Source organism: Manis pentadactyla, chromosome 2, assembly GCF_030020395.1.
Source record: "Manis pentadactyla isolate mManPen7 chromosome 2, mManPen7.hap1, whole genome shotgun sequence".
NCBI lineage: Eukaryota > Metazoa > Chordata > Mammalia > Pholidota > Manidae > Manis > Manis pentadactyla.
The window spans coordinates 157260981-157281427 of record NC_080020.1 but is presented as its reverse complement, the minus strand read 5'-3'; the positions used below and the strand labels follow the sequence as shown (position 1 = coordinate 157281427).

General features: G+C 38.4%; 1 protein-coding gene across 7 annotated transcripts in view; it reads left to right on the top strand.

The window, feature by feature from the left end:
• The window catches only part of ANAPC1 (anaphase promoting complex subunit 1), a 119161-nt gene extending 101693 nt beyond the window's left edge, over positions 1-17468 (top strand). For 4 of the 7 annotated variants that reach the window (XM_057496998.1, XM_057496995.1, XM_057496999.1 and 1 more), the window contains 8 exons: positions 853-930; positions 1280-1347; positions 2285-2423; positions 5981-6067; positions 7294-7389; positions 8986-9184; positions 12005-12133; positions 17121-17468. In XM_057496998.1, coding sequence (XP_057352981.1) covers positions 853-930; positions 1280-1347; positions 2285-2423; positions 5981-6067; positions 7294-7389; positions 8986-9184; positions 12005-12133; positions 17121-17236 — 912 coding nt within the window. In that variant the 3' untranslated portion in view covers positions 17237-17468. Of the gene's footprint in view, positions 1-852; positions 931-1279; positions 1348-2284; positions 2424-5980; positions 6068-7293; positions 7390-7633; positions 7739-8985; positions 9185-10371; positions 11937-12004; positions 12134-17120 lie in introns of those variants that run through there. The other 3 variants (XM_057496997.1, XM_057497000.1, XM_057497001.1) reach the window with 3 other exon arrangements.
• Positions 17469-20447: the final 2979 nt, after the last annotated feature.

Below are 20447 nucleotides of genomic sequence, written 5' to 3'. Positions count from 1 at the left end.
TCTTTGCAGGTCAAAATATTTTTAAATGTTGTCCTTTAAGAGGTGGCAGTAATGAATTCAATACTCATAAGAATGGAAACTTCCAAAATTCTTTACATCCTGACAGGCCATTCAGGTTCATTTATAGTCTATGAGTATAATATTTTAGAGCTCATGAGCTGCTTTTTAGTCCTTAGGGCTTGAGGTTTGAAAACATCCCTGTTAACTTTATATCCTGATGGTAGTGTTCTAAAGAACAAATCGTTAGATTTGTTAGCAGAGTGCTGTAAGCCCAAGATCTGAGAGAGCTTTGATTTATGTACAGATAGGTTACAAGTCATGTATCTTTCCTTCATTTAGAAAACTATTAAGTACCTTCTGTATATCAAAACTGCTTATCTCTCAGGTACAAAAATGAGATTATATTCTCATGGTCCTTAAGGAACTCCTGCCCATTGGAGAGCCAGGCACTGATGCAGTAAGGGTGGAGTATAATAAGTGGAGGCATGTGTAGATGCAGCGGGAGGAGAGAAGAAGTGCTCATCTCTAGCTGTGGGGGTTGAAGAGGCCATCATGGCAGGCACAGTGTTTGGCTGAGATTTGCCAGCTGAGTGGGACATGTTCCCAGCAGAGAAGATGACATGTGCAAAATCCCAGGGGCCTCTGGCCTGCACATAAAGTGCAAGTGGTAGAAGGTGATGCAGTCCCTGTGAAGGGTTGTAGAGTTTAGCACTGAAAGACATGAGTATCACAGAGGATTCTATGCCATTTGATCATCTGTGTACCAACTGTGAGGAAGGAGAGATGGAGAGGCTTCTTTGTAGCTTCCTGTACCTGCCTGGTGACCTGTGGCTATTCTTTCACATTTGAAAGGGCACTCAGTGGTACGAACAAACCAAGGAAGAATTGATGGCGCCCACCCTCCTTCCAGAGCTCCACCTTTTAAAACAGGTGAGTTGGATATGATTTAGGGTGATATCCGAGAACTAAATTCACCAGAGCAGTATAGCAGTAAAGATGCTATAGCATTAAAGGTAGCTAAACAAAAGCCTCTGCTTTCTCAGTGTTTTGCAGGAAATAGGAAAGCAGTCCCAGAGGGAACTCACATGAGGATTAGGGGAGGTCTTTACTGACAGGTTTAGATAGCCTCCAAACATGATGCACATGCATTCTTGTCTGGAGATGGAGCTGTCTCTTTCCAGCCCAGTTATTCTTACTTCCTCTGAGGTACATGGGTTTCATCTGAACAGATTATCACTTTTTCATGTACGATTGACTATGTTTGCATTTATCTTGGCAGATTAAAGTTAAAGGTCCACGATACTGGGAACTGCTCATAGATTTAAGCAAGGGAACACAACACTTGAAGTAAGTATAATGAATTTCTCAGATGTTTCTGTGGAGAGAATAGAAGTATATGGCAAAGTATAAACTATAGATTATTATCTAGAATGGTGCTCTTCACCCTTTGATCTCATCCAGGACAATGTATAGAGTGTATATTGAATAAATTGGTCTATATCTTTGAAACAGAGTCTGTTTTAGAAAATGAAAGTTTTAATGTAGAAAATAAGCCATAAGTATTTGTAATTTTTCTTTGAGAAACTTGAAGTGACTTAAGTTGAGACAGTAGAATTGCCTGTTGGAATAATAATGAAAGATTTAGTTTTAGAAAATAAGGCTGATGTGTATGTCCACAAAGGGAATTTTTGCCAGTTGATGTTTGACAGACCATATCTCCTTTGCATCTCTTTGCCATTCTCTTATTACATTGTGCTCATAAAATTAAGATTATGATAGATTACTTTAGGGTGGAAATAATCATATGGAAGTAGTTGCTTTAGTGAACAGAATGTTAATAGTTTTATACCTTAGATAGTGTGTAAATTCAATCCTTAAATTTCCATAAAGTCTGACAAGATAGAAACAAATCAAGAGATAATAGTATCTCCATATTTAGTACCAGGCATGCCAGGGGATATGGGGAATATGAAGCAGTGTTAGGTAAAATACTGCCTTTGAAGCTCACGATTGAGCAGACAGTGAGAAAGCCTTCTTATTTAGCAAGTTCCATGATCTAGACACCAAAGAAAAGCAGAACTTTGTTTTGGCTTTTTTCTAGAGACTGATTAAATTTTGGACACAGTGAATAGAAGTAGATGGGAAGGTATAAATTATACATAATCACAAACCTTATTAGGAAATTATGGACTTCATCTCATGTGAACATGCTATTGGGAACATGACATTTCCAGCCAAGAACTGCCAGTAATAACTCATAAAATTCATTCTTGTTTTCTTTCAGATCAATCCTTTCCAAGGATGGAGTTTTATATGTCAAGCTCAGAGCAGGTCAGCTTTCCTACAAGGAAGATCCAATGGGATGGCAAAGTTTGTTGGCCCAGACTGTTGCCAATAGGAACTCTGAAGCTCGGGCTTTCAAGGTAGTATGACTGGTAAAAACTGAGGCATGAGGGAGAATAATTCCACATCCCACTAGTCCCACCCAAAGCATGGCATATCGTTAGGTGGATCTGCTCCCCCTCATCACTGCAAATTATAAAGACAGAATGACCTTGGGTCTGTTTGCTGTTTTATGTGGCAACCATAATAAAACGTGAGCCATCTCCCAAGACTCTGAGGATGATCTTCATTTAGTGGCAAGGACAGTCAATATATTTTAACACTATAAAAATATTTTGTTTAAATTTTACTTACTAATCATCAAATCTGTCAAAATTTGTTTAATTCATGGCAAAAATAGAAAAAGATTTTTGCAAGGTAGTACTTAACTAGTTCCATTTTAAAACTTTTCCATTTGTTGCATAGATCTTGGTGAGAATAAATTGATGACAGATTTGGCTTTATTAGTTTGCTTTATTATTCTCATAGTACTTGACCTCTAATATGGTAGTATTTGGAATGAATAAATAGTTAAAAGAGTGTACGAAACAATGTTCTATATTCTAGAACTCAAATTAAGTTTTTGACACTAGAAATGTGTTCCATAATCTACCATTAAAATTTCTGAATTTAACTCCAGTTTGCAGAAGTCATGAAGAGATTTGTTCCTGCTGAAGATGCATCAAGGAGCCATCTAAAGTAGTTAGGATCCTAGAAGGATAGTTACATAGAGCAAAAACATGGCAGATGAACTAGCTATGTCGTAGCCAGAGGTCTGAGTCAGCATTCTTTGTTCTTATAAATAAGGAGACAGCAGTTTATTTTTGTTCAACACATTTTATTTTAGGTCAGTTCCTTATGACCGAGCCTTTATAATAGTTCCCAGGGTTTAAATAGTTGTAGTTGACATCAGTGAATTTTGTTTGGCAGTGTTTGATAGGTTGTTGATGAAATACTTTTTTTTTTTTTGAGGGCATCTCTCATATTTATTGATCAAATGGTTGTTAACAACAATAAAATTCTGTATAGGGGACTCAATGCACAATCATTAATCAACCCCAAGCCTAGTTCGCAACAGTCTCCAATCTTCTGAAGCATAACGAACAAGTTCTTACATGGTGAACAAATTCTTACATAGTGAATAAGTTCTTACATGGTGAACAGTGCAAGGGCGGTCATCACAGAAACTTTCGGTTTTGATCATGCATTATGAACTATAAACAATCAGGTCAAATATGAATATTCATTTGATTTTTATACTTGATTTATATGTGGATCCCACATTTCTCCCTTATTATTATTGTTATTATTTTTAATAAAATGCTGAAGTGGTAGGTAGATACAAGATAAAGGTAGAAAACATAGTTTAGTGCTGTAAGAGGGCAAATGTAGATGATCAGGTGTGTGCCTATAGACTAAGTATTAATCCAAGCTAGACAAGGGCAACAAAACATCCACGGATGCATAAGATTTCTCTGAAAACAGGGGGGGTGAGGTTCTAAGCCTCACCTCTGTTGATCCCCAATTTCTCACCTGATGGCCCCCCTGCGACTGTGCCTGTCTTAGGTTGTTCCTCCCTTGAGGAATCTTACCCGTCTCTGGCTAACCAGTCATCTTCCGGGGCCATACAGGGAAATGTAAAGTTGGTAAGTGAGAGAGAAGCAATATTGTTTGAAAAGGTTAGCTTTTTACTTCTTTGCAGATTTATGCCCTGTGGCTTCTATGCCCAGCATTTGTCTTGAGGTATCTTTACCACTTGGAAGAGTTATGATACTCGGTAATTTCGTTATGAGGCACAAATTCTACTTAAGGGTTATAATTAGGAAGGAAGAAGAAAAGCTATAGAAGTAGCAGATGGAAGAAAATATGGGAAGATCGATTATTTCTTTGACATATCTTCTTGTAGAGTAACATAAGCATGTATAGGTTTTAAACTACTAATTGAATTGCATACACACAGTAACATAATAGGAATACAGCTACATAACCAAAGCACACCTACAGTTACCAGCCATCTCCAGTGAAACCAAAAAAAACCAGTTAGGCACCCTAGGCATTTGTGAAAACTTATCAATGATATGATGGATATTGTCTAACTGAATTTGAATAGTTTGAGAAAAATCAGACAAATTAAAACAACACATTCCTGGGAACTGTTCACATCCCATATGTTCTTTTAACAGTAGATAATCTGTAGTCGCAAGATTTTGGAGCGCTGCAACTTGCACTTCTCCTAATTCTTGGTTGAGTTCCGACAGTATAGATCCAGTCAAATTTGTTGTTTTACTGTATGCACAGGTCAGCTTAGATATCTCCTTCTTCATTCCAATGGCAAGTCCAGGAACTGGTGGGATGAATGCAGTTACAACTGCAACAGCGCCAGGATCTTTGTTGAAGTTTTTTGATGTTCATCTTCTGGAATGACTCTTCCAGAGAATGTTGATGTTGGAAGTTCTTCTTCATATCGTATCTTAATTCATTTTCTGGGTAGCCAAATTAGGCTTTGATCCTCTGTGTAAACACAAAGAAACCCTTTGCCCACACTTTGATATGCCTTTTATATCATTGTGAAGAACTTATTGGAGATCACCACACAGGAAGTGCTTTTTTTTTTTTTAAGAGAAAGGAATATTATCAGAAAAATGTACTTCCATAGCTGATCATCTGACACCCTTTAAATGATCAATGATGAAATACTTTTGAAGGATTTTTGGATGAGCTTAAACTTAAATTAGCATTATTCCTTCTTAAACAAATTAGAGCCCATCTCAAAAACCCTAATCCAGTTTGTAAAGAACATAAAGTTTGTACTAGAGTTTGAATGGGGAAATTACATAAAATTCAAAGACATCTCAATTTGCTAATTGCTGGGAGTTGAGGAATAAAATATGGTTTAAAAACCTTAATGGAAAATGGTAATACCTTCATATTCCATTTTTGGTCTTGAACCTTCAGTGATATTCTCTCTTTCCACTTTTTTTTTATTGTGGTAAAATACACCTAACAAAGTTTACTCTTCTAACTCTTTTAAGTGTACAGCTCAGTGGCATTAAGTACATTCATACTGTTGTGCAGCCATCACCACCATCCATCTCCAGAACTCTCTGTCCCTACTAGATAATTCCCCATTCTTTTTCCCCCTGAGCCCCAGATGGCCACCACTGTACTTTCTGTCTCCATGATTCTAACTCCTAGATATCTCATATAAGTGGGACCACATAGGATTTGTCTTTTTGTGAGTGGGTTACTTAAGCCATATTTTTCCCCATCTTTTCAGAAATTATTCTAGTTTTTAGTGGGTTTTCCAGTTGGTCAGTGAAGGAGAGGGAGAGCCTTTTTGAGGTGAGTTGTGTAAGAAAGAACTGTTTATTATTGACCATTTGATGAATCAGTAGCTCATACTAGCTTGTGCACAAAGCTTCTTGTAAGTTCTTAGCAGAACAGGTTGATGAAGCTCTGGCAAGTTTGTACAGCCTTGGGTTTTATGGGAACATTGTGTAAAAAAGAGGTAAATTTACTACAACTCCATATATTACAATTTGAGCAGTAACGAAAATTATCTTTATTATTTCACTTACATTTGTTGTTTATTTCCTAGCCTGAAACGATTTCAGCATTCACTTCTGATCCAGCACTTCTGTCATTTGCTGAATATTTCTGTAAACCCACTGTGAACATGGGTCAGGTATGTTCACATTATATGGTTTCCTCAGGTCAAAGACTAGAATTTGGTATTGTTTCTCTCTATGGAATATATATTCTACCAAAAATATCTGCAATAGCCATATCTATCTTTGAGATTGATGACACGCCTTAGGGACATTGGATGATTTTTGCTTGGCAAAAATAGGTTTTCCATAGTGTAACTATTAAATTCAGTAGTTCCCCCTTAATTAGAAGAAACAACTAAAAATGTCTAAGACCTTAGTTTTGATAGGTGATACTTTATGCCCATTTTTGTACTGATTTATGTTTTCAGTGCCTACTACCCTTCTCTTGTTCTTAAAGTTTATTAATTTTATTTCCTCTGTGTTTTATAGCCCTTCTTTCTGTTGCTCATAAAACTGTGTTCTCTTCGGAATTTAGAGGGTTCCCAGCAGATGTTTGATGTTAATCTGTCATTGCAGACAGCAGAGATTGGTGTAGGGATTAGATGATCTGGGGTTGATGGTCTGTTGCCTACAAGTGTGTATGGCCTTTGGTACAGTTTTCAACCTAAGACATAGTTTCCTCATTTCTAAAAGTGGAATTATGGTTGTTTTGAGGGGTAAGTGAAATAGCCTTTCCCTCTCTTATTTACTGAATCTTTACTATGTATCGGACACTGCTCAGTACTTTGTCATTTTCTCATGTAGTTCTGACCCTGAGGGTAGGGTGCTTTATCATTCTGGGTTTACACAGGAGGAAACTGCTGTTCAGTGATGTCACATACCCAAGATCACGCAGCTTGTAAGGAAGGGCTGGGCATACACTCAGGGCCTCAGATCTTGGATGAAAGGCTCATGCCTACCCTTAACCCCAGCTGGTCTTGGCTGTACTGTCTCCCCCGTATTTGTTCTGCTCGGTGTTTCTGCTGCATCTCTGTGGATGCTGGGTTCTCTTTCCTGCTCTTGCTGGCCTAGGCCTATCTCTGTGGGGTCCTCTCTGCTCATTTTATCCCAGCTTAGCCACTCCTCTCCTCCATAGCACTTGTATCCTTAACTGTCCGGTGGGACTTAACTTTGGGTGCATTTCATTGATGTTTAGTGTTCCATGTACTATGATTTGTAAAGGAATAGCTGTGTATTCTTTTATATCATTCACTGCAGAACTAAAGAATGAGTCATAGTAGTTGCCATACAATAAATTATTTCTTGAATTGATTTTGGAATATACATTGATGTGGTATTAACATTTTCTGATTTTCCACAGAAACAGGAAATTCTGGATCTATTTTCTTCAGTACTCTATGAATGTGTTACTCAGGAGACTCCAGAGATGTTGTCTGCATACATAGCAATGGATCAGGTATGGTTCAAAACACCTATTCCAACTATGATGAGATTTATCCTATATTTCAAATAACAATGCAATAGGTAAAGTTCTCTGGTTTTTCATTTACTTTTACAAATTCAAAAAAGGAAGCCCTATCAAAGTTGAAAGCTCTTAAATATCAAAAAAGCTTTCAGTTTATGATGATAGGAGTGCCCCTTGCTGGGCTGTCTTATTAAGGGTTCCTGTTCTCATCTGTTTTCCATGTCCCCTGGCAAAGAGAGGAAGAGAACATGCCCTCCATTTCTCCCTTACCATCCTAGTGGAAGTTTCCTGCTTCCCTCCTGACAAAGCCTCTCCATGGAAAATACTATGCAGATGAGCAGTAAGTGAACAGACAGTGCCTTTGTGATGGCAGTAATGTGATTATACCTACGTGATTAGGCTTGTGAAAGGTCGTAGTATCAGTATGTAGTGATTTAGGGATCAGAGTCCACTTTTAAATTCTTTTGTGTTATTGTTGTTTTAAAAGAGCCCAAATAGGATAATGCAGAGAATAATGCTTCATAGCTTTTCTAAAGGATCAGAACAATTTATTCATTTTAGTTTATTTGTGGCTTTTTAATAGTATCATATCTTTCAGACCCAAAATTGCAGTCAAGCTAAGCTGATAGTATTCAAACTTGGCTAAAATTTTTCTTAAATATACAAATCCTCAAATCCCATTCCATATCTACTGAGTCAGAATTTCTGAAATGAGGTTTAGAGTCTATAGTCTTAAATAGATCTTCAAGTAAATATGATATAATGAGTTCACACAGAACCATTTGGGATTCAGTGTGTAAAGCTAAAGGGAAAAATCCCTAATGGCAAAATAATCTCTACTGAAAAGCTGAGCAGGCAGATATGTTTATACAAGGAATATAATTCCCCAAATCCTGAAAGTCATATTGTGTTAAATAACATTCTTAAAAAAAAGTTCAAGTGTAACCAAGTAAGCCAAGAATGCCATTACTGTCTGGTATTCACTTTTTTTATTAGAAAGTATGAATATATGATGTTCATTTTGGCACTCTTTCCCACAGTGCCTCTCTGCAGCAGGCGGGTGATGAGTTTTCAGTTGCTGACTGACAGTGTATTATCTTTTTACACTCAGAACCTTCACCCCTTGCAGTCACAGGCAGGTGTAGGGAAGAATATCCTGTTTGGTTGCAGCCCTCATGACTGCCAAGAGCAGTCTTAATCACTAGTACTGTTTTTGCCTCTGTCTCCTGGGAACCCTGACCTGATCTGGTCATGTCAGTGTGCCCATGTGGGTTTCCCAGAAGTGATTGGGTATGGACCCCCTGGGTCTCATTTTTCAGAGACATTGAGCCAAGAATGAACTTAGTTGCCTGTGTTGCTTTCACCTGAAAGCTGCTCATGTGGAGATCCAATTGAGGAGAGTGGGCCATGTGTCTGTACCCAGTGGAGGAATTCTCTGTGGGGTAGACTGCAGCAAAATGGAGTGGAATCCCCTCTGCCCTTTAATGATCAGTGGGCCATGTTTAGAAAATAGTCTAGTATACAACTCTGAGAAGAGTGAATAGAACACCATCACTCCATTATTGCTGTTCCTTTTTTCTCTTCAAGGCAATAAGAAGGTTAGGAAGAAGAGAAATGTCTGAGACATCTGAACTTTGGCAGATAAAGTTGGTGTTAGAGTTTTTCAGCTCCAGAAGCCATCAGGAGCGGCTGCAGAATCATCCTAAGCGAGGGCTCTTCATGAACTCTGAATTCCTCCCCGTTGTGAAGTGCACTATTGATAACGCTTTGGACCAGTGGCTACAAGGTAATAGTATTTTGCTCCTTGTGCTTTTAAGATAAGATACAGGCTTTTCTGTTATAACATTTGTTTCATTGGTAAGCAAGGTACATCTGTGTATAAGTCAGAATGATTGTAGCTTTAATGTTTCCAGTTAGGTGAATTAGACCCTGATTATCTATTTCAGCTTCTTTAAAAAATGTTTAATTCTGCTTTGTACACCGTTGAGAGAATATAGATAGCGTTTTAAATACCACTTGACACATAGGAGCTTGTTTGATCTTTTCTAGCATGTTTCTTTTCCAGTGCCTTTCTTCTGTTTCTTAGCGGTATGGCCTGTCACTTACATGGAGCCAACAGTCCTTTTCTTCCATGTTTTTTAACCTCCTCCCTGTGTACTAAAACTGTGACATGCACTTAGAGTGAATGCATGTTTTACTAGATCTTTTAATGAGTCATTGAGAATCTGGGACATCATGTAATTATGGCTTTCTGCCAATGGAAGGGAATTGTGAAGATACTCATAATAGTGTAGAAGTAATTATGCCTCACATGAGGCAAATGATGGGAATTTTTGATTTATGGCAAGCTGCCTGATGCGTGATATATGCCTGAGATTAATTTTTAGTAGTCAACTCATGATCTTTTTAGTCTTTTCAGTTCATTTAAATGCTTCCTGCTTTGGGTAAATAACTAACCCTAGTAATATCAGTAGTAGCAATTCTTGATTTTTTTAAAGATTTTAGTTACCAGTGGAACCTGAGTTTTGAATATAATGAAGTTAACTATCTAATGTAATATTAGGAAATAAATTTCTGAAGAAAATTAAATTGTAAACCAAATTGTGAAGGGTCTACATGTAAAACAGCAATTTCAAACTCCCAGTGTTTGTTTAATACCTGCATCTGATCTATTATTTCCTCTTAGAATTTGAAAGATCATGTTATTTAAAATTTTTAAGAAATGTAATAATCATTTCTGTTCTCATTCTGAGGGAAAAATACAAGTTATTTCATAGGTTTTGATACTTTGTTTTTATTCAGTTTAGTCTTTGATCACCTATAGCAGACCTTTGCTATTGATGAAATGTATGTTCTTAAGTCTTTGCAGAGTCTCTGATTTGCATGTTTCATATGATGTGATGAAGCCTTGGCAGTGACTGGAGGATTCTCTGAAGAGTGCCCCAAATACCTTTTTTCCTAACTGTTCTTTAGGGTATTTGGTGGTTTATGTCCACTGAACCTCTACCAGATTTGACTTGCTTCTCTTACTGCCAAAAATGTGTATTTTTTAGTGAAGAACCATCACTTTCTTTTGAAGTTGAAGTAAAATTGGTATATAACATAATAGTCTCAGGTGTACAACATAATAACTTGATATTTGCACTACAAAGTGATCACCACAGCAAGTCGAGTTACCATCTGTCACCATACAGATTGCCCCCTTTCTCCCTTTTTGCTTGCCCTTCAGCTCCTTTCCCCTGTGATAACCATAGTCTGTTCTCTGTATGTGTGAGTTTTGTTATATTTTGTTTTGTTTGTTCATTAGTTTTCTTTTTTGGATTCCACATATAAGTGAAATCGTATAGTGTTTGTCTTTCTCTGACTTACTGCATCTGCATAATGCCCTCTGGGTCCACAGATGTTGTTGCAAATGGCAAGATTTCATGTGTTTTTATGGCTGAGTCATATTCCATTGTATACCTGTAGCACATCTTCTTTGTCCATTCATCTATTGATGGACACTTAGGTTGCTTCCATATCTTGGCTATTGTAAATAATGCTACAGTGAACATAACGGTGCAGATATTTTTTTGGATTAGTTTTTTTGTTTTATTCAGGTAAATACTGAAGTGAAATAGCTGGATCATTTGATAGATTTATTTCAAAATTTTTGAGGAACCTCCATACTGTTTTCCATAGTGGTTGTATCAGTTTACATTCCCACCAACAGTGTATGAGGGAAATTTCTTCCCCAGAACCCTCCAGCAAACATCTGTCAAGCATCTCATGTCTCTGGCTTGAATTGAGCACACACATATTCCCCAGTCAATTCCTGTGGCAAAGAATGTCTCTTACCAGTGGCTTTGGTCTGCCTGTCCCTGAACCAGTCACTGTGTCAGGTGAATGGGTTACTTTGATAGTCCTAGACCAGGGTCCCTAGAGCATTATCGTCATCATCTAGGAACTTGTTAGAAAGGTGGATTTCCTGACCCCATCCAAGGCACTCTGGGGATAGGGCCCACCCATCTGTGTTTTAATCAGCCCTGCAGATGATTCTGGTAAACATTAAAAGTTTGAAAACCTCTGGCCAAGACTGATGAGGATCTAGTTCTGGAGCTGAAGTCAATCCCCTCAAATGTATGGTAAAATGGGGGTTTGGGAAGATAGCCACAGTGACCACTACCCCTTTATAGCACTCATCACAATTTTTTTTTATTTTGGTATCACTAATATACAATTATATGAGCAATATTATGGTTACTAGATTCCCCCCATTATCAAGTCCCCACCACATACCCCATTACAGTCACTGTCCATCAGCGTAGTAAGATGCTATAAAGTCACTACTTGTCTTCTCTAGCACTCATCACAATTTGTAATTACACTTTTGTTTGTGTCATTATCTGTGTAATGTCTGTCTCTGTCCCCCACAACAGTCTAAACTCTACAGTGACAATATTCTGTCTGGTTTACCACAACAGCTTTAATGCCTAACATGATACTTGTCTGGTATATGATAAGTGCACAGTGAGTTCTTGATAAAAAAATAATAAAAGGGAGACATTTCTTATTCCTCTCATTTCTATAATCAGTTGGTTCAGTTTCATTTGTGTTTCTCTCACAGCAGGGGGTGATGTGTGTGTGCACACCTACCTCAGTGGGCAGCCCTTTGAGGAATCTGAGCTCAGCATGCTGGCCTGTTTCCTTGTCTACCATTCAGTGCCAGTTCCGTGGCACTTGCCAGGACTAGAAGGTAATTGCATATCAAATTCCTTCACTGTCTGTGGTAATTGACTCGATATTTTTTTACTTTTTTGGTAGAAGGTGTTCTTAGTGAGTTACTTTGTCTAGTTTTTGTCTTCTTTCATATTTGGGTATTGTTGAGGACTTTTTCTGTAGAAAACTATGTGAACTTTACACATGCATAAACTTATTTACATACAGAAAAGGATGGATTTTTCACAGATGTGAACACCAGTATGTTATAATAAACGAAATGTTCATATTATTCTACCTTAAGTTATTTTTATTTGTTTTTGGGGTTTTCAGTTTGTATTTTTTTTTTTTAAATCATATTAGTGTCTGATATTATAAAGCTTTAGAATGAACAGGTACCTGGCTTCTTATGTGTTTGAATGCTTTTGGAATAGAGAATTTAAAATATTAGCACCTGATTGTATTTTTCAGAGTATGAAGTCAGATATACAGCGTTTGTCCATAAGCTGAATAATAAAATATATTTAAGTCTTTGCCCCTTTACTTACACCACTTTTGAATTGCTGCCGCTTAATTGAGTGTGAAAAAATATTTTTGAAAAGAGTGAAGATTGTTCAGTTGGTGGGTTGAGTTTGTTCTCCTCGGTTCTTGTCCCCGCCACAACAAAGAAGTGAAGGGCAGAGATACAGTAGTGAAGCAGAAGGAAAGTTATATTCAAATACACTCCAAAGGAGGTGTGGGCTAGACTCAAGGTAGATAAAAGTAGGTTTATTTGATTACACTCCAAGGGAGGAATGGGCCAGAGTCAAGGGAGACAAAGGCAGGTTTACTTGAATAAAGCAGAGAGGAAGGGGAAGCTCATTGACGGGAACTTGCAAGCTCAAATCAGAGGTCTCAGTAGCTAGCTACTCTCTGCATATCTGACAGAGAGTGGAACTGTGCTTAAAGTCTGGAAAATAGAATGAAATAGCAAAGTGACAGACACCACTGGAAGAGCACAGAGACAAAACATAAGTTGAGCAGTAAGAAGTCTTTTAAAAATACAGAAAGAGGAGTGTGGGCAACCTCAGAAAGGAGGTGCACTTAAGGGCTTAGGATTCTGTCTTTTAAGGATTTTCAAGAATGGGATAAAGGTAAAAGGTTCAGGGGGTGTAGGCTTGTCATGCAGTCTCATGATGTCTATCTCCAGTAAGAGACAATATGTCATTATCTGTAGTCAGTCCTCTAGTTAATTCTTTAGGATAAACTTCCTGTTCCTCTCTAAGATAGTGGCTACCCCCAAGCACTGGGAAGATAGTAGTTAAGACTGCTTTCCTTGCCTTAAGATAGGTTGTTGACTGACTACCAAAGAATATACCAGGAATCTAACCTCCCTTTTCTTGTAAAATGGATTCTTAGCCTTAAGATAAGTCCCTCCTGTTCTTCTTATGCTATTCATATCTTGGCATTTTTAGGAAAATTAATCATGATGCTTGTCCCATGTCTCTGCTCTATCTCACCTGCTTTAGCTAGAGCAAGTCTCAAGTTCAGCCCAGATTCAGAGCATGTGGAGTGAACTCACATTGCAAAGGGCACTAACTCTGTGAGTCCTTTCTGGCTCTGGCTTTATCTCATTAACTCCCTGAGTTCTTGATGGGCCCCACCCTTTTTTCATCCCTCTCATATCTGTCTTTCTGCCTAACATATCAACTGTACATCAATAAAAAAGTAATGTGTAAAACCATTATTTTGTAATGACTGTAGCATGCCATAATTTAACCAGCCATTCCCAATTTTTAATCATAAATAATAGGATGGTAAAGAATATTTTCATGCATGGAACATTCTCTATATTTTGAATTATTTTAGAAAGGTGAATTTCTAGAAATAAAATTTTTGCTGAGCCTCTACACAATATTCACTATTGAATCAAAAATTGTAAGACAAGATAAAAAGGTAAGGGAAGCAGACTTATATGTGGTCCTGGATTTATCAGCCTTGGACTTAAATAACTGTGACTAATATTTCTAATAAATAGAGGAAAAGATAGAGAATATCACTAAAAATCCAGAAATTTAAATGGAAAATTTAGAACTGAAAAATATATAAGAATTCAAGCAAGGATACCTTCTTTTATTACACTTTGCAGATACTGTGCTTTACAAATTGAAGGTTTGTGGCAACCCTTTGTCAAGTCTGTTATTTTCCCAACAGCATCTTCTCACTTTGTGTCTCTGTCACATTTTGGTAATTTTCACAATATTTCATACTTCTCATTTTTATCATATTCATCTTAGTGAGGCTGAGGGAAGAACTGTCTACATGGATTAGAGGGTGTGTTACCAGGGGCTCACACAGGTACAGCAATAGTGCCTATTCCCACAACTTGATAGTTCAAGGAGCCTAGGTGGAGTATTCAGAAGGGTCTTACTTCAGTAATGGAAAATACTTAGCCCTAAACTAACTAGAGTTCTGATCCCACCTAACAAATCTTAAAAGCAGGACACAAAAGGATCAAACTGTTTTTCAAGTAATGTAACTATATTGCACAACAAAGCTCAAGAATATAGAAACACAGAAATATCCAGCACCCAACAAAATAAAATTCATAATATCTGGCATACAAAGAAACAGGAAAATAGAAACTAAAATGAGATGCAAAATCAATTACAGCTAACCCAGAATTGACAAAGATGTTATTATTATTAGCAGACAAGGACACTAAAATAATTGTAAGTCTATTCCATATTTCAAAACATTAAGAGACATAGAAGATACAAAAAGACTCTAAGTTAACTTTTTAAGATAAAAAATACAATGTCTAAAATGAAAATACATGGAGTAGGATTAATGGCAGATTAGACATTGAAGTATAAAAAATTAGTGATCTTGAAGATGTAGCCCTAGAAACTCCAAACTGAAATACAGGGAGAAGAAAGAATGAATGATAAAGAAGAAATAAAAAGGCATTGAAAGTGAAGCAAACTATGGGACATAAGCATCCAATTTACATATGATTGGAGCCTGTGAAGAGAGAAATGAAGGGGACAGAAAAAATATTTGAAGAAATAATGGCTGGAAAATTTCTAAATTTGGTGAGAACTCTAAAGCCACAGATTCAAGAAGTTCAATGAATTGCAAGCCTAGAAATACAAAAAAAATTACACCAAGGCACATCATAACCAAATTGCCTAAGATTGTTGATAAAAGTCTTAAAAGTAGCCAGAGAAAAAAGTCATATTGCACACAGTTAAACAAAAATAAGAGGGACAGCATATATTCCATAGGAAACAAGCAAGTGATACATGTATGGAATAATATTTATAAAGAACAACAAAAAAAATCTGTTTAGTTAGAATTTTATACCCGACAAAAATATCTTTCAGAAGCAACCATGAAATAGAGCCTTTTCCAGACCCACAAAAGGTAAAATAATTAATTACTAGCAGATCACACTACTAGAAATATTTTAAGTCCTTCAGGAAGAAGGAAAATATCAGATGGAAATAAAGAACTATACAAAGGAATGAAGAGCATTGGAAATGGTAACCGCATGGGTAAATAAGCAAGATCTGTTTCTTTTATAAGAAACAATTGTTTAAGACAACTGACTATAAAAATATCAGTGTAATACAGAATTTATAAAATCTGAGAAGTAAAATGTGTGACAATAGCTTAAAGACTGGGAGGGGAGAAATGTAAGTACTCTTGTAAGGCTCTTACACTATATGTGAATTAATACAATCTCACGTGAATGTAATCTATGATAAATACATTATAAATCGTAAAGCACTACTACTATAAGAAAACAGCCAATAAGTCACAAAGGAGCTACAGTGGAAGCATTAAAAAATGCTCAAGAGACAAAGGACAAGGGGGAACAGAACAGATGGAGCATATAGAAAATAAACAGCAAGGTGATAAGTTTAAACCTGCTTCAATAATCACATTAAATGTAAATGGTCTCATAGATTCCACTATGTATCAGAATATTGGAGTTGTTTCATACCATCTTTTATGCTTTTATTCTCTGTACTTGTTTCATACCATCTTTTATGCTTTTATTCTCTGTACTTGGGCTTTAGCAAGGCCTGGGGAGCATGTGGAGTAACAATCAAATAGGAAATTTGTTATAATTTCCGTTGAGGTTTATTAGACACATTTAATTCACAGCTGACGGGTACAGCCCAATAAAAGGAAATACTTAGGAGAAATAGTTGCTTTTTTCATATGCTGTGTAGTAGTAGAATTCTTTCTTGTGTTATTCATGCCTTTATCAGAAAGCCACTTGATCATATCATGAAACTCTTCTCTGTCTGTCTCAATGGAATCCAGTGGTCCTCCTGTACCCTCTGTTGTCTGCATGTTTACTAGGATGCTCGCTGTGGCTTAGAAAGCTCTAGGGATCATTTATGTGTATACATTGGGTCTGAGGGAAAGGGAACTGTGGACAGTTGCATGTGGTGGGGTTGGAGGCAAAAAGGAAGATGATGCATAATAGGATTTTTAGGTATACACTTCCTACTTCTCTTCAGAGAGTGATTCTTGACCTTGGCTGCACATCACAGTCACCTGGGCAGCTTTCAGAACTCCAGGTGCCCAGGCTGAGCTCCACGTGAATCACATCAGAATCTCTGAGGGACCAAGGTTGAAAACGATTGCTTCTTAGAGGAAGAGGCATTAGATAACTTCCCTAGTACTCATTTTAAGCCTGTGTTCTTTTTGTAGGTAAGTTAAATACTGAATGCATGGATTATGGTAATTGAAGGTAGACAGGCACCCTTATTAATTATTATTACATATAGTTTCACATATAGTTACAGGACACTCTCTGAGGTGCTGAATGTATAAACATTTTTATATCAAATTATATTTTAGAGTACATTAGGGAAATTCATAATTTAAATACTATGTTTGTATAATTGTTTTCAAAGGGAAGAATGCCAGTTTTAAACATGATTTTGTGTCTGAAGCATTCTTGAAAGGGGATGTGTGGCTGATTTTATTTAGAGGTGTGACTTTTTCCCTCATTTCTATTCCTTTAGGGAGCACAAGCTTTGCTGACCTGCTCTTCAAATTTAAACAGCTGAAGATGCCAGTGCGAGCTTTGCTAAGATTGGCACCTTTGCTCCTTGGAAATCCACAGCCAATGGTTATGTGATCACGTCTGGTGGTAAACCTACCTTGAACGTGACTTCTGCCCCCAAACGCTACCCAACAACAAAGCTAAACAATGTTTATAAGTTTTATAGCTAGGGGGAAATGAGCTACACAAACCTCAATGTATTTTAAAATTTAAGTGTTTTAAATATTCCAGCATTAACATAATATGATATATAAAAGTGAGTTAAAGTTTACTTTTGTAAATAAAGTTTTTTGGTTTGTTTTCAAAACTCTTGATTATCTCAGTTTGGGGTAAACTGAGAGAATAGAGTGGTGTGGGTTTGGTAGATACTGATTTTTAAAGTCTGTTAACTATGGGGCTTCAAGTGAAGTGACTTTGTGCTCAAAAGTGCAGTTTTTAAAGAAACTCTGTCAGAGTTTATTTTCTGCAGCAGCAGAAGGGCTTAGCATTTGTGGAGATGGCACAGTTATCTGGTCTGAAATGACTTGTACTTCTGTGACAGTGTAAGGCGTCCTCTTTGTGTGATCAATCACCTGAACAAGGATTTATGCCCTTATGAAGAATTGCCCAATGTGAAGCCTGCTCTGAATAGAAAAAATATGAAATTTCCATTGTAGAGAAGTCTTCAGAAATTCTACTTGTAAGATAAAAGTCCATTTCCACGCAAGATTTAGAGAATGTACATCTCTCCCAGGAGTTTCTGGACTAGATGGTGATGAAAGATACTTCTGTAAAGGTGTCTTCAGTACAGGAAGAAGAGAGCTCCCTGCTCTCCAGATCTTGCCATGTGCCCTGTGCTTCCTGAATGGCCAGTGGACCATAAACTGGTAGAAACTGTAAGAGCCACCCAGTGGTTTCACATGTCCACATCCCGAACTGTAGTGTTTAGCTTTAGAAGCAAATAGAAATGTTTCCATTGAGATTCTGACAAAAACCCATGTGGCATTTGCTTTTGCAGAGGAGGCTTGCGTTTGCAAGGTGTGCATATGGAGGCAGAACAGTTCTCCAGGTGCTCAGTATTCCATCTGTGTTTCTGCTCCAAGGATTTGCCTCTGTGTAAGAAGTGTAGGCAAGATGTGGCTGACTGAGAGGTTTTCTTTCAGTTAAAAATGGTAGGTTGCAGAATTCCATTTGAATCAAGACTTAAAGAATGCTGTATCTGGGTAACTGTTGCTTTCTTCACTCTCATCTGTTTACAATTTGTGTACTTTCCTCTGATTGAAGAATGACTTAAGAGATAGTTCTTTGCACATACATAAACTCTAATGTATGAGGGAGGACATCACTAAAATGCTGTCAACAAAAGCAAAAAGCAGGCTTTATAAGAGCAGAGTAAGATTGCAGGTGGTCTGGAAACAGCATTGTCTTTATGTTTTTGGCCTAGTGATTAGCTGGTGGGGAGCAAATAGCATATTCTCGGCCATCTTGCTCTTGAGCAGACCTGCTGGGATCACCAAACAAATCAACGCCAGCTACTTACAGCTTCTCAAAATATCTTTTGAGCATAGCTGTCACCATCTAGAACATTTCTTCAGCCTCTTCAGAGCCATGGCAAGTGGATGGCTGGAGGGGTGCACCAGGCTCAGAAGTGGCACATGCCACTTCCAGGTACAGCCTGTTGGCAGGAAGTAGTGAATTACTCTACCTCATATAACTGCTCTTTGTGTGTCCACAGTGGGCAGGAGGAGCAGACACTGGTAAGTACTATCACAGTTTGGCTCCTAACTCACTAACTCCCTGTATCTCTTCTATTCACACAGATACAAATGCACATAACTGCTTCTAGAGATGGACACAATTAAACAGTACAGTTACACACACGCATGCACACAGTTGATTACTCTTTCCCCGATGGATGCGGACACCTGTGCCCTTCCATTGAGTGTCTTGTAAAGGAGTGAAGGCACGAGTTGTGGGTAGCTCTGCAGCATAGATGCCAGACCTCAGCAGGAGGAGTCCATGGGTCAAGTCCTACAGAATTTCCCATGCTGATGCCAAATCATACTTGAGTAAGGCCACTTTCTCACCCTTTGTCTAGAAGCTGGCTGATATCATAGTCTAAGGGGAGGAGCATGCACCCCCTCAGAGGATCTGATATTCCAGAGGAAACGGGGTGCAGGGTGTCTCTCATTTCTCAGCTTGATCAGTGTGCAAACCACTTGGGAGGCCAGCATGCCTGATGGTCAGGTGGGCCAGAATGTGGAGGCCAGGATTTGGAGCGGGAGCCAGGGTAGGAGTGGCCAGGGGAGTGGCTCTGTGTCCATGGCAAAGCTGGACCTGAGGGGCTGGGCCTGGAAGGCCCTGGACCAATTTGAGATCCAAATCTCCTTCATACAGGGTTGGGAGCCCATCTTCTGGGCCTCTTAACAATTCTGTGGAAAATGCCTCACTGAAGGTCTCTCCAGTTAAGCTATGGGGACAAGGAAATTTGGTCACTTCTGTACCCCCGGTGTCTGCAGTTTTTAATAAGCAGTGGAAGAAAGCAGAAGTGAGGCTGGAAAATTGACTACTCTAGAGGGTGCACCCAGGCTGGAGCCCTCTGTCAGCACATAGGCATCCTGCAGATGCCCATGCTGGTTACAAAGCTCCCCAGGTGTTTGACTTCTGTTTCCAAGGGCCAGCCAGGTTCTCCCAATGCTGAAATACACTGGTTGTGTCTTGTAGTCACAAGCTGCAGAAAACTCTTTTCCGGTAAAAGACCCTTAAACCACCCTTAATTCTTGCCTGTGCATAAGGCGCACTTACATATTTGCCATCCTCTTGCTTCGTTTCACCTTAAGTCCTTGGGTGAAAGGGAGGCTGGGATGGACAGTGGAGATGAAGGTCCTCCAAGGCCAGGACCTTCAGGCATCAGACGAGGAGAACCTGTTGATCTGGCAGGTGCTAAAATGCCCGCGCCGGAAGATCTCAGGTAGCATCTAGTTCCGTCCCTCATTCAACAGCTAAGATCCCTGCAGCTCAGGGAGAGGGCTGGCCGGCCCAAGGCTCTCCATTGGTCTCTGATGAGCTGGGGCTCCCAGAGCACACTGTTTCTACCCCCCTGAAACTTGGCCCTTGTCTTTAGTCCAGTAGATGCTCAGTAAGAGGCAGATGAAATACAAGCAGGCAGGATGCTGCACCAGGCAATTTATGAACACCTTTGAAAAGCAGACAAATCACCTCTTCCTCTCTCTCTGCATCTTTAGAGAGAGATGTAATTTCTTGGAATTAGATTAATTGAAATATGTGTTGCCTTCTTGATCTTATA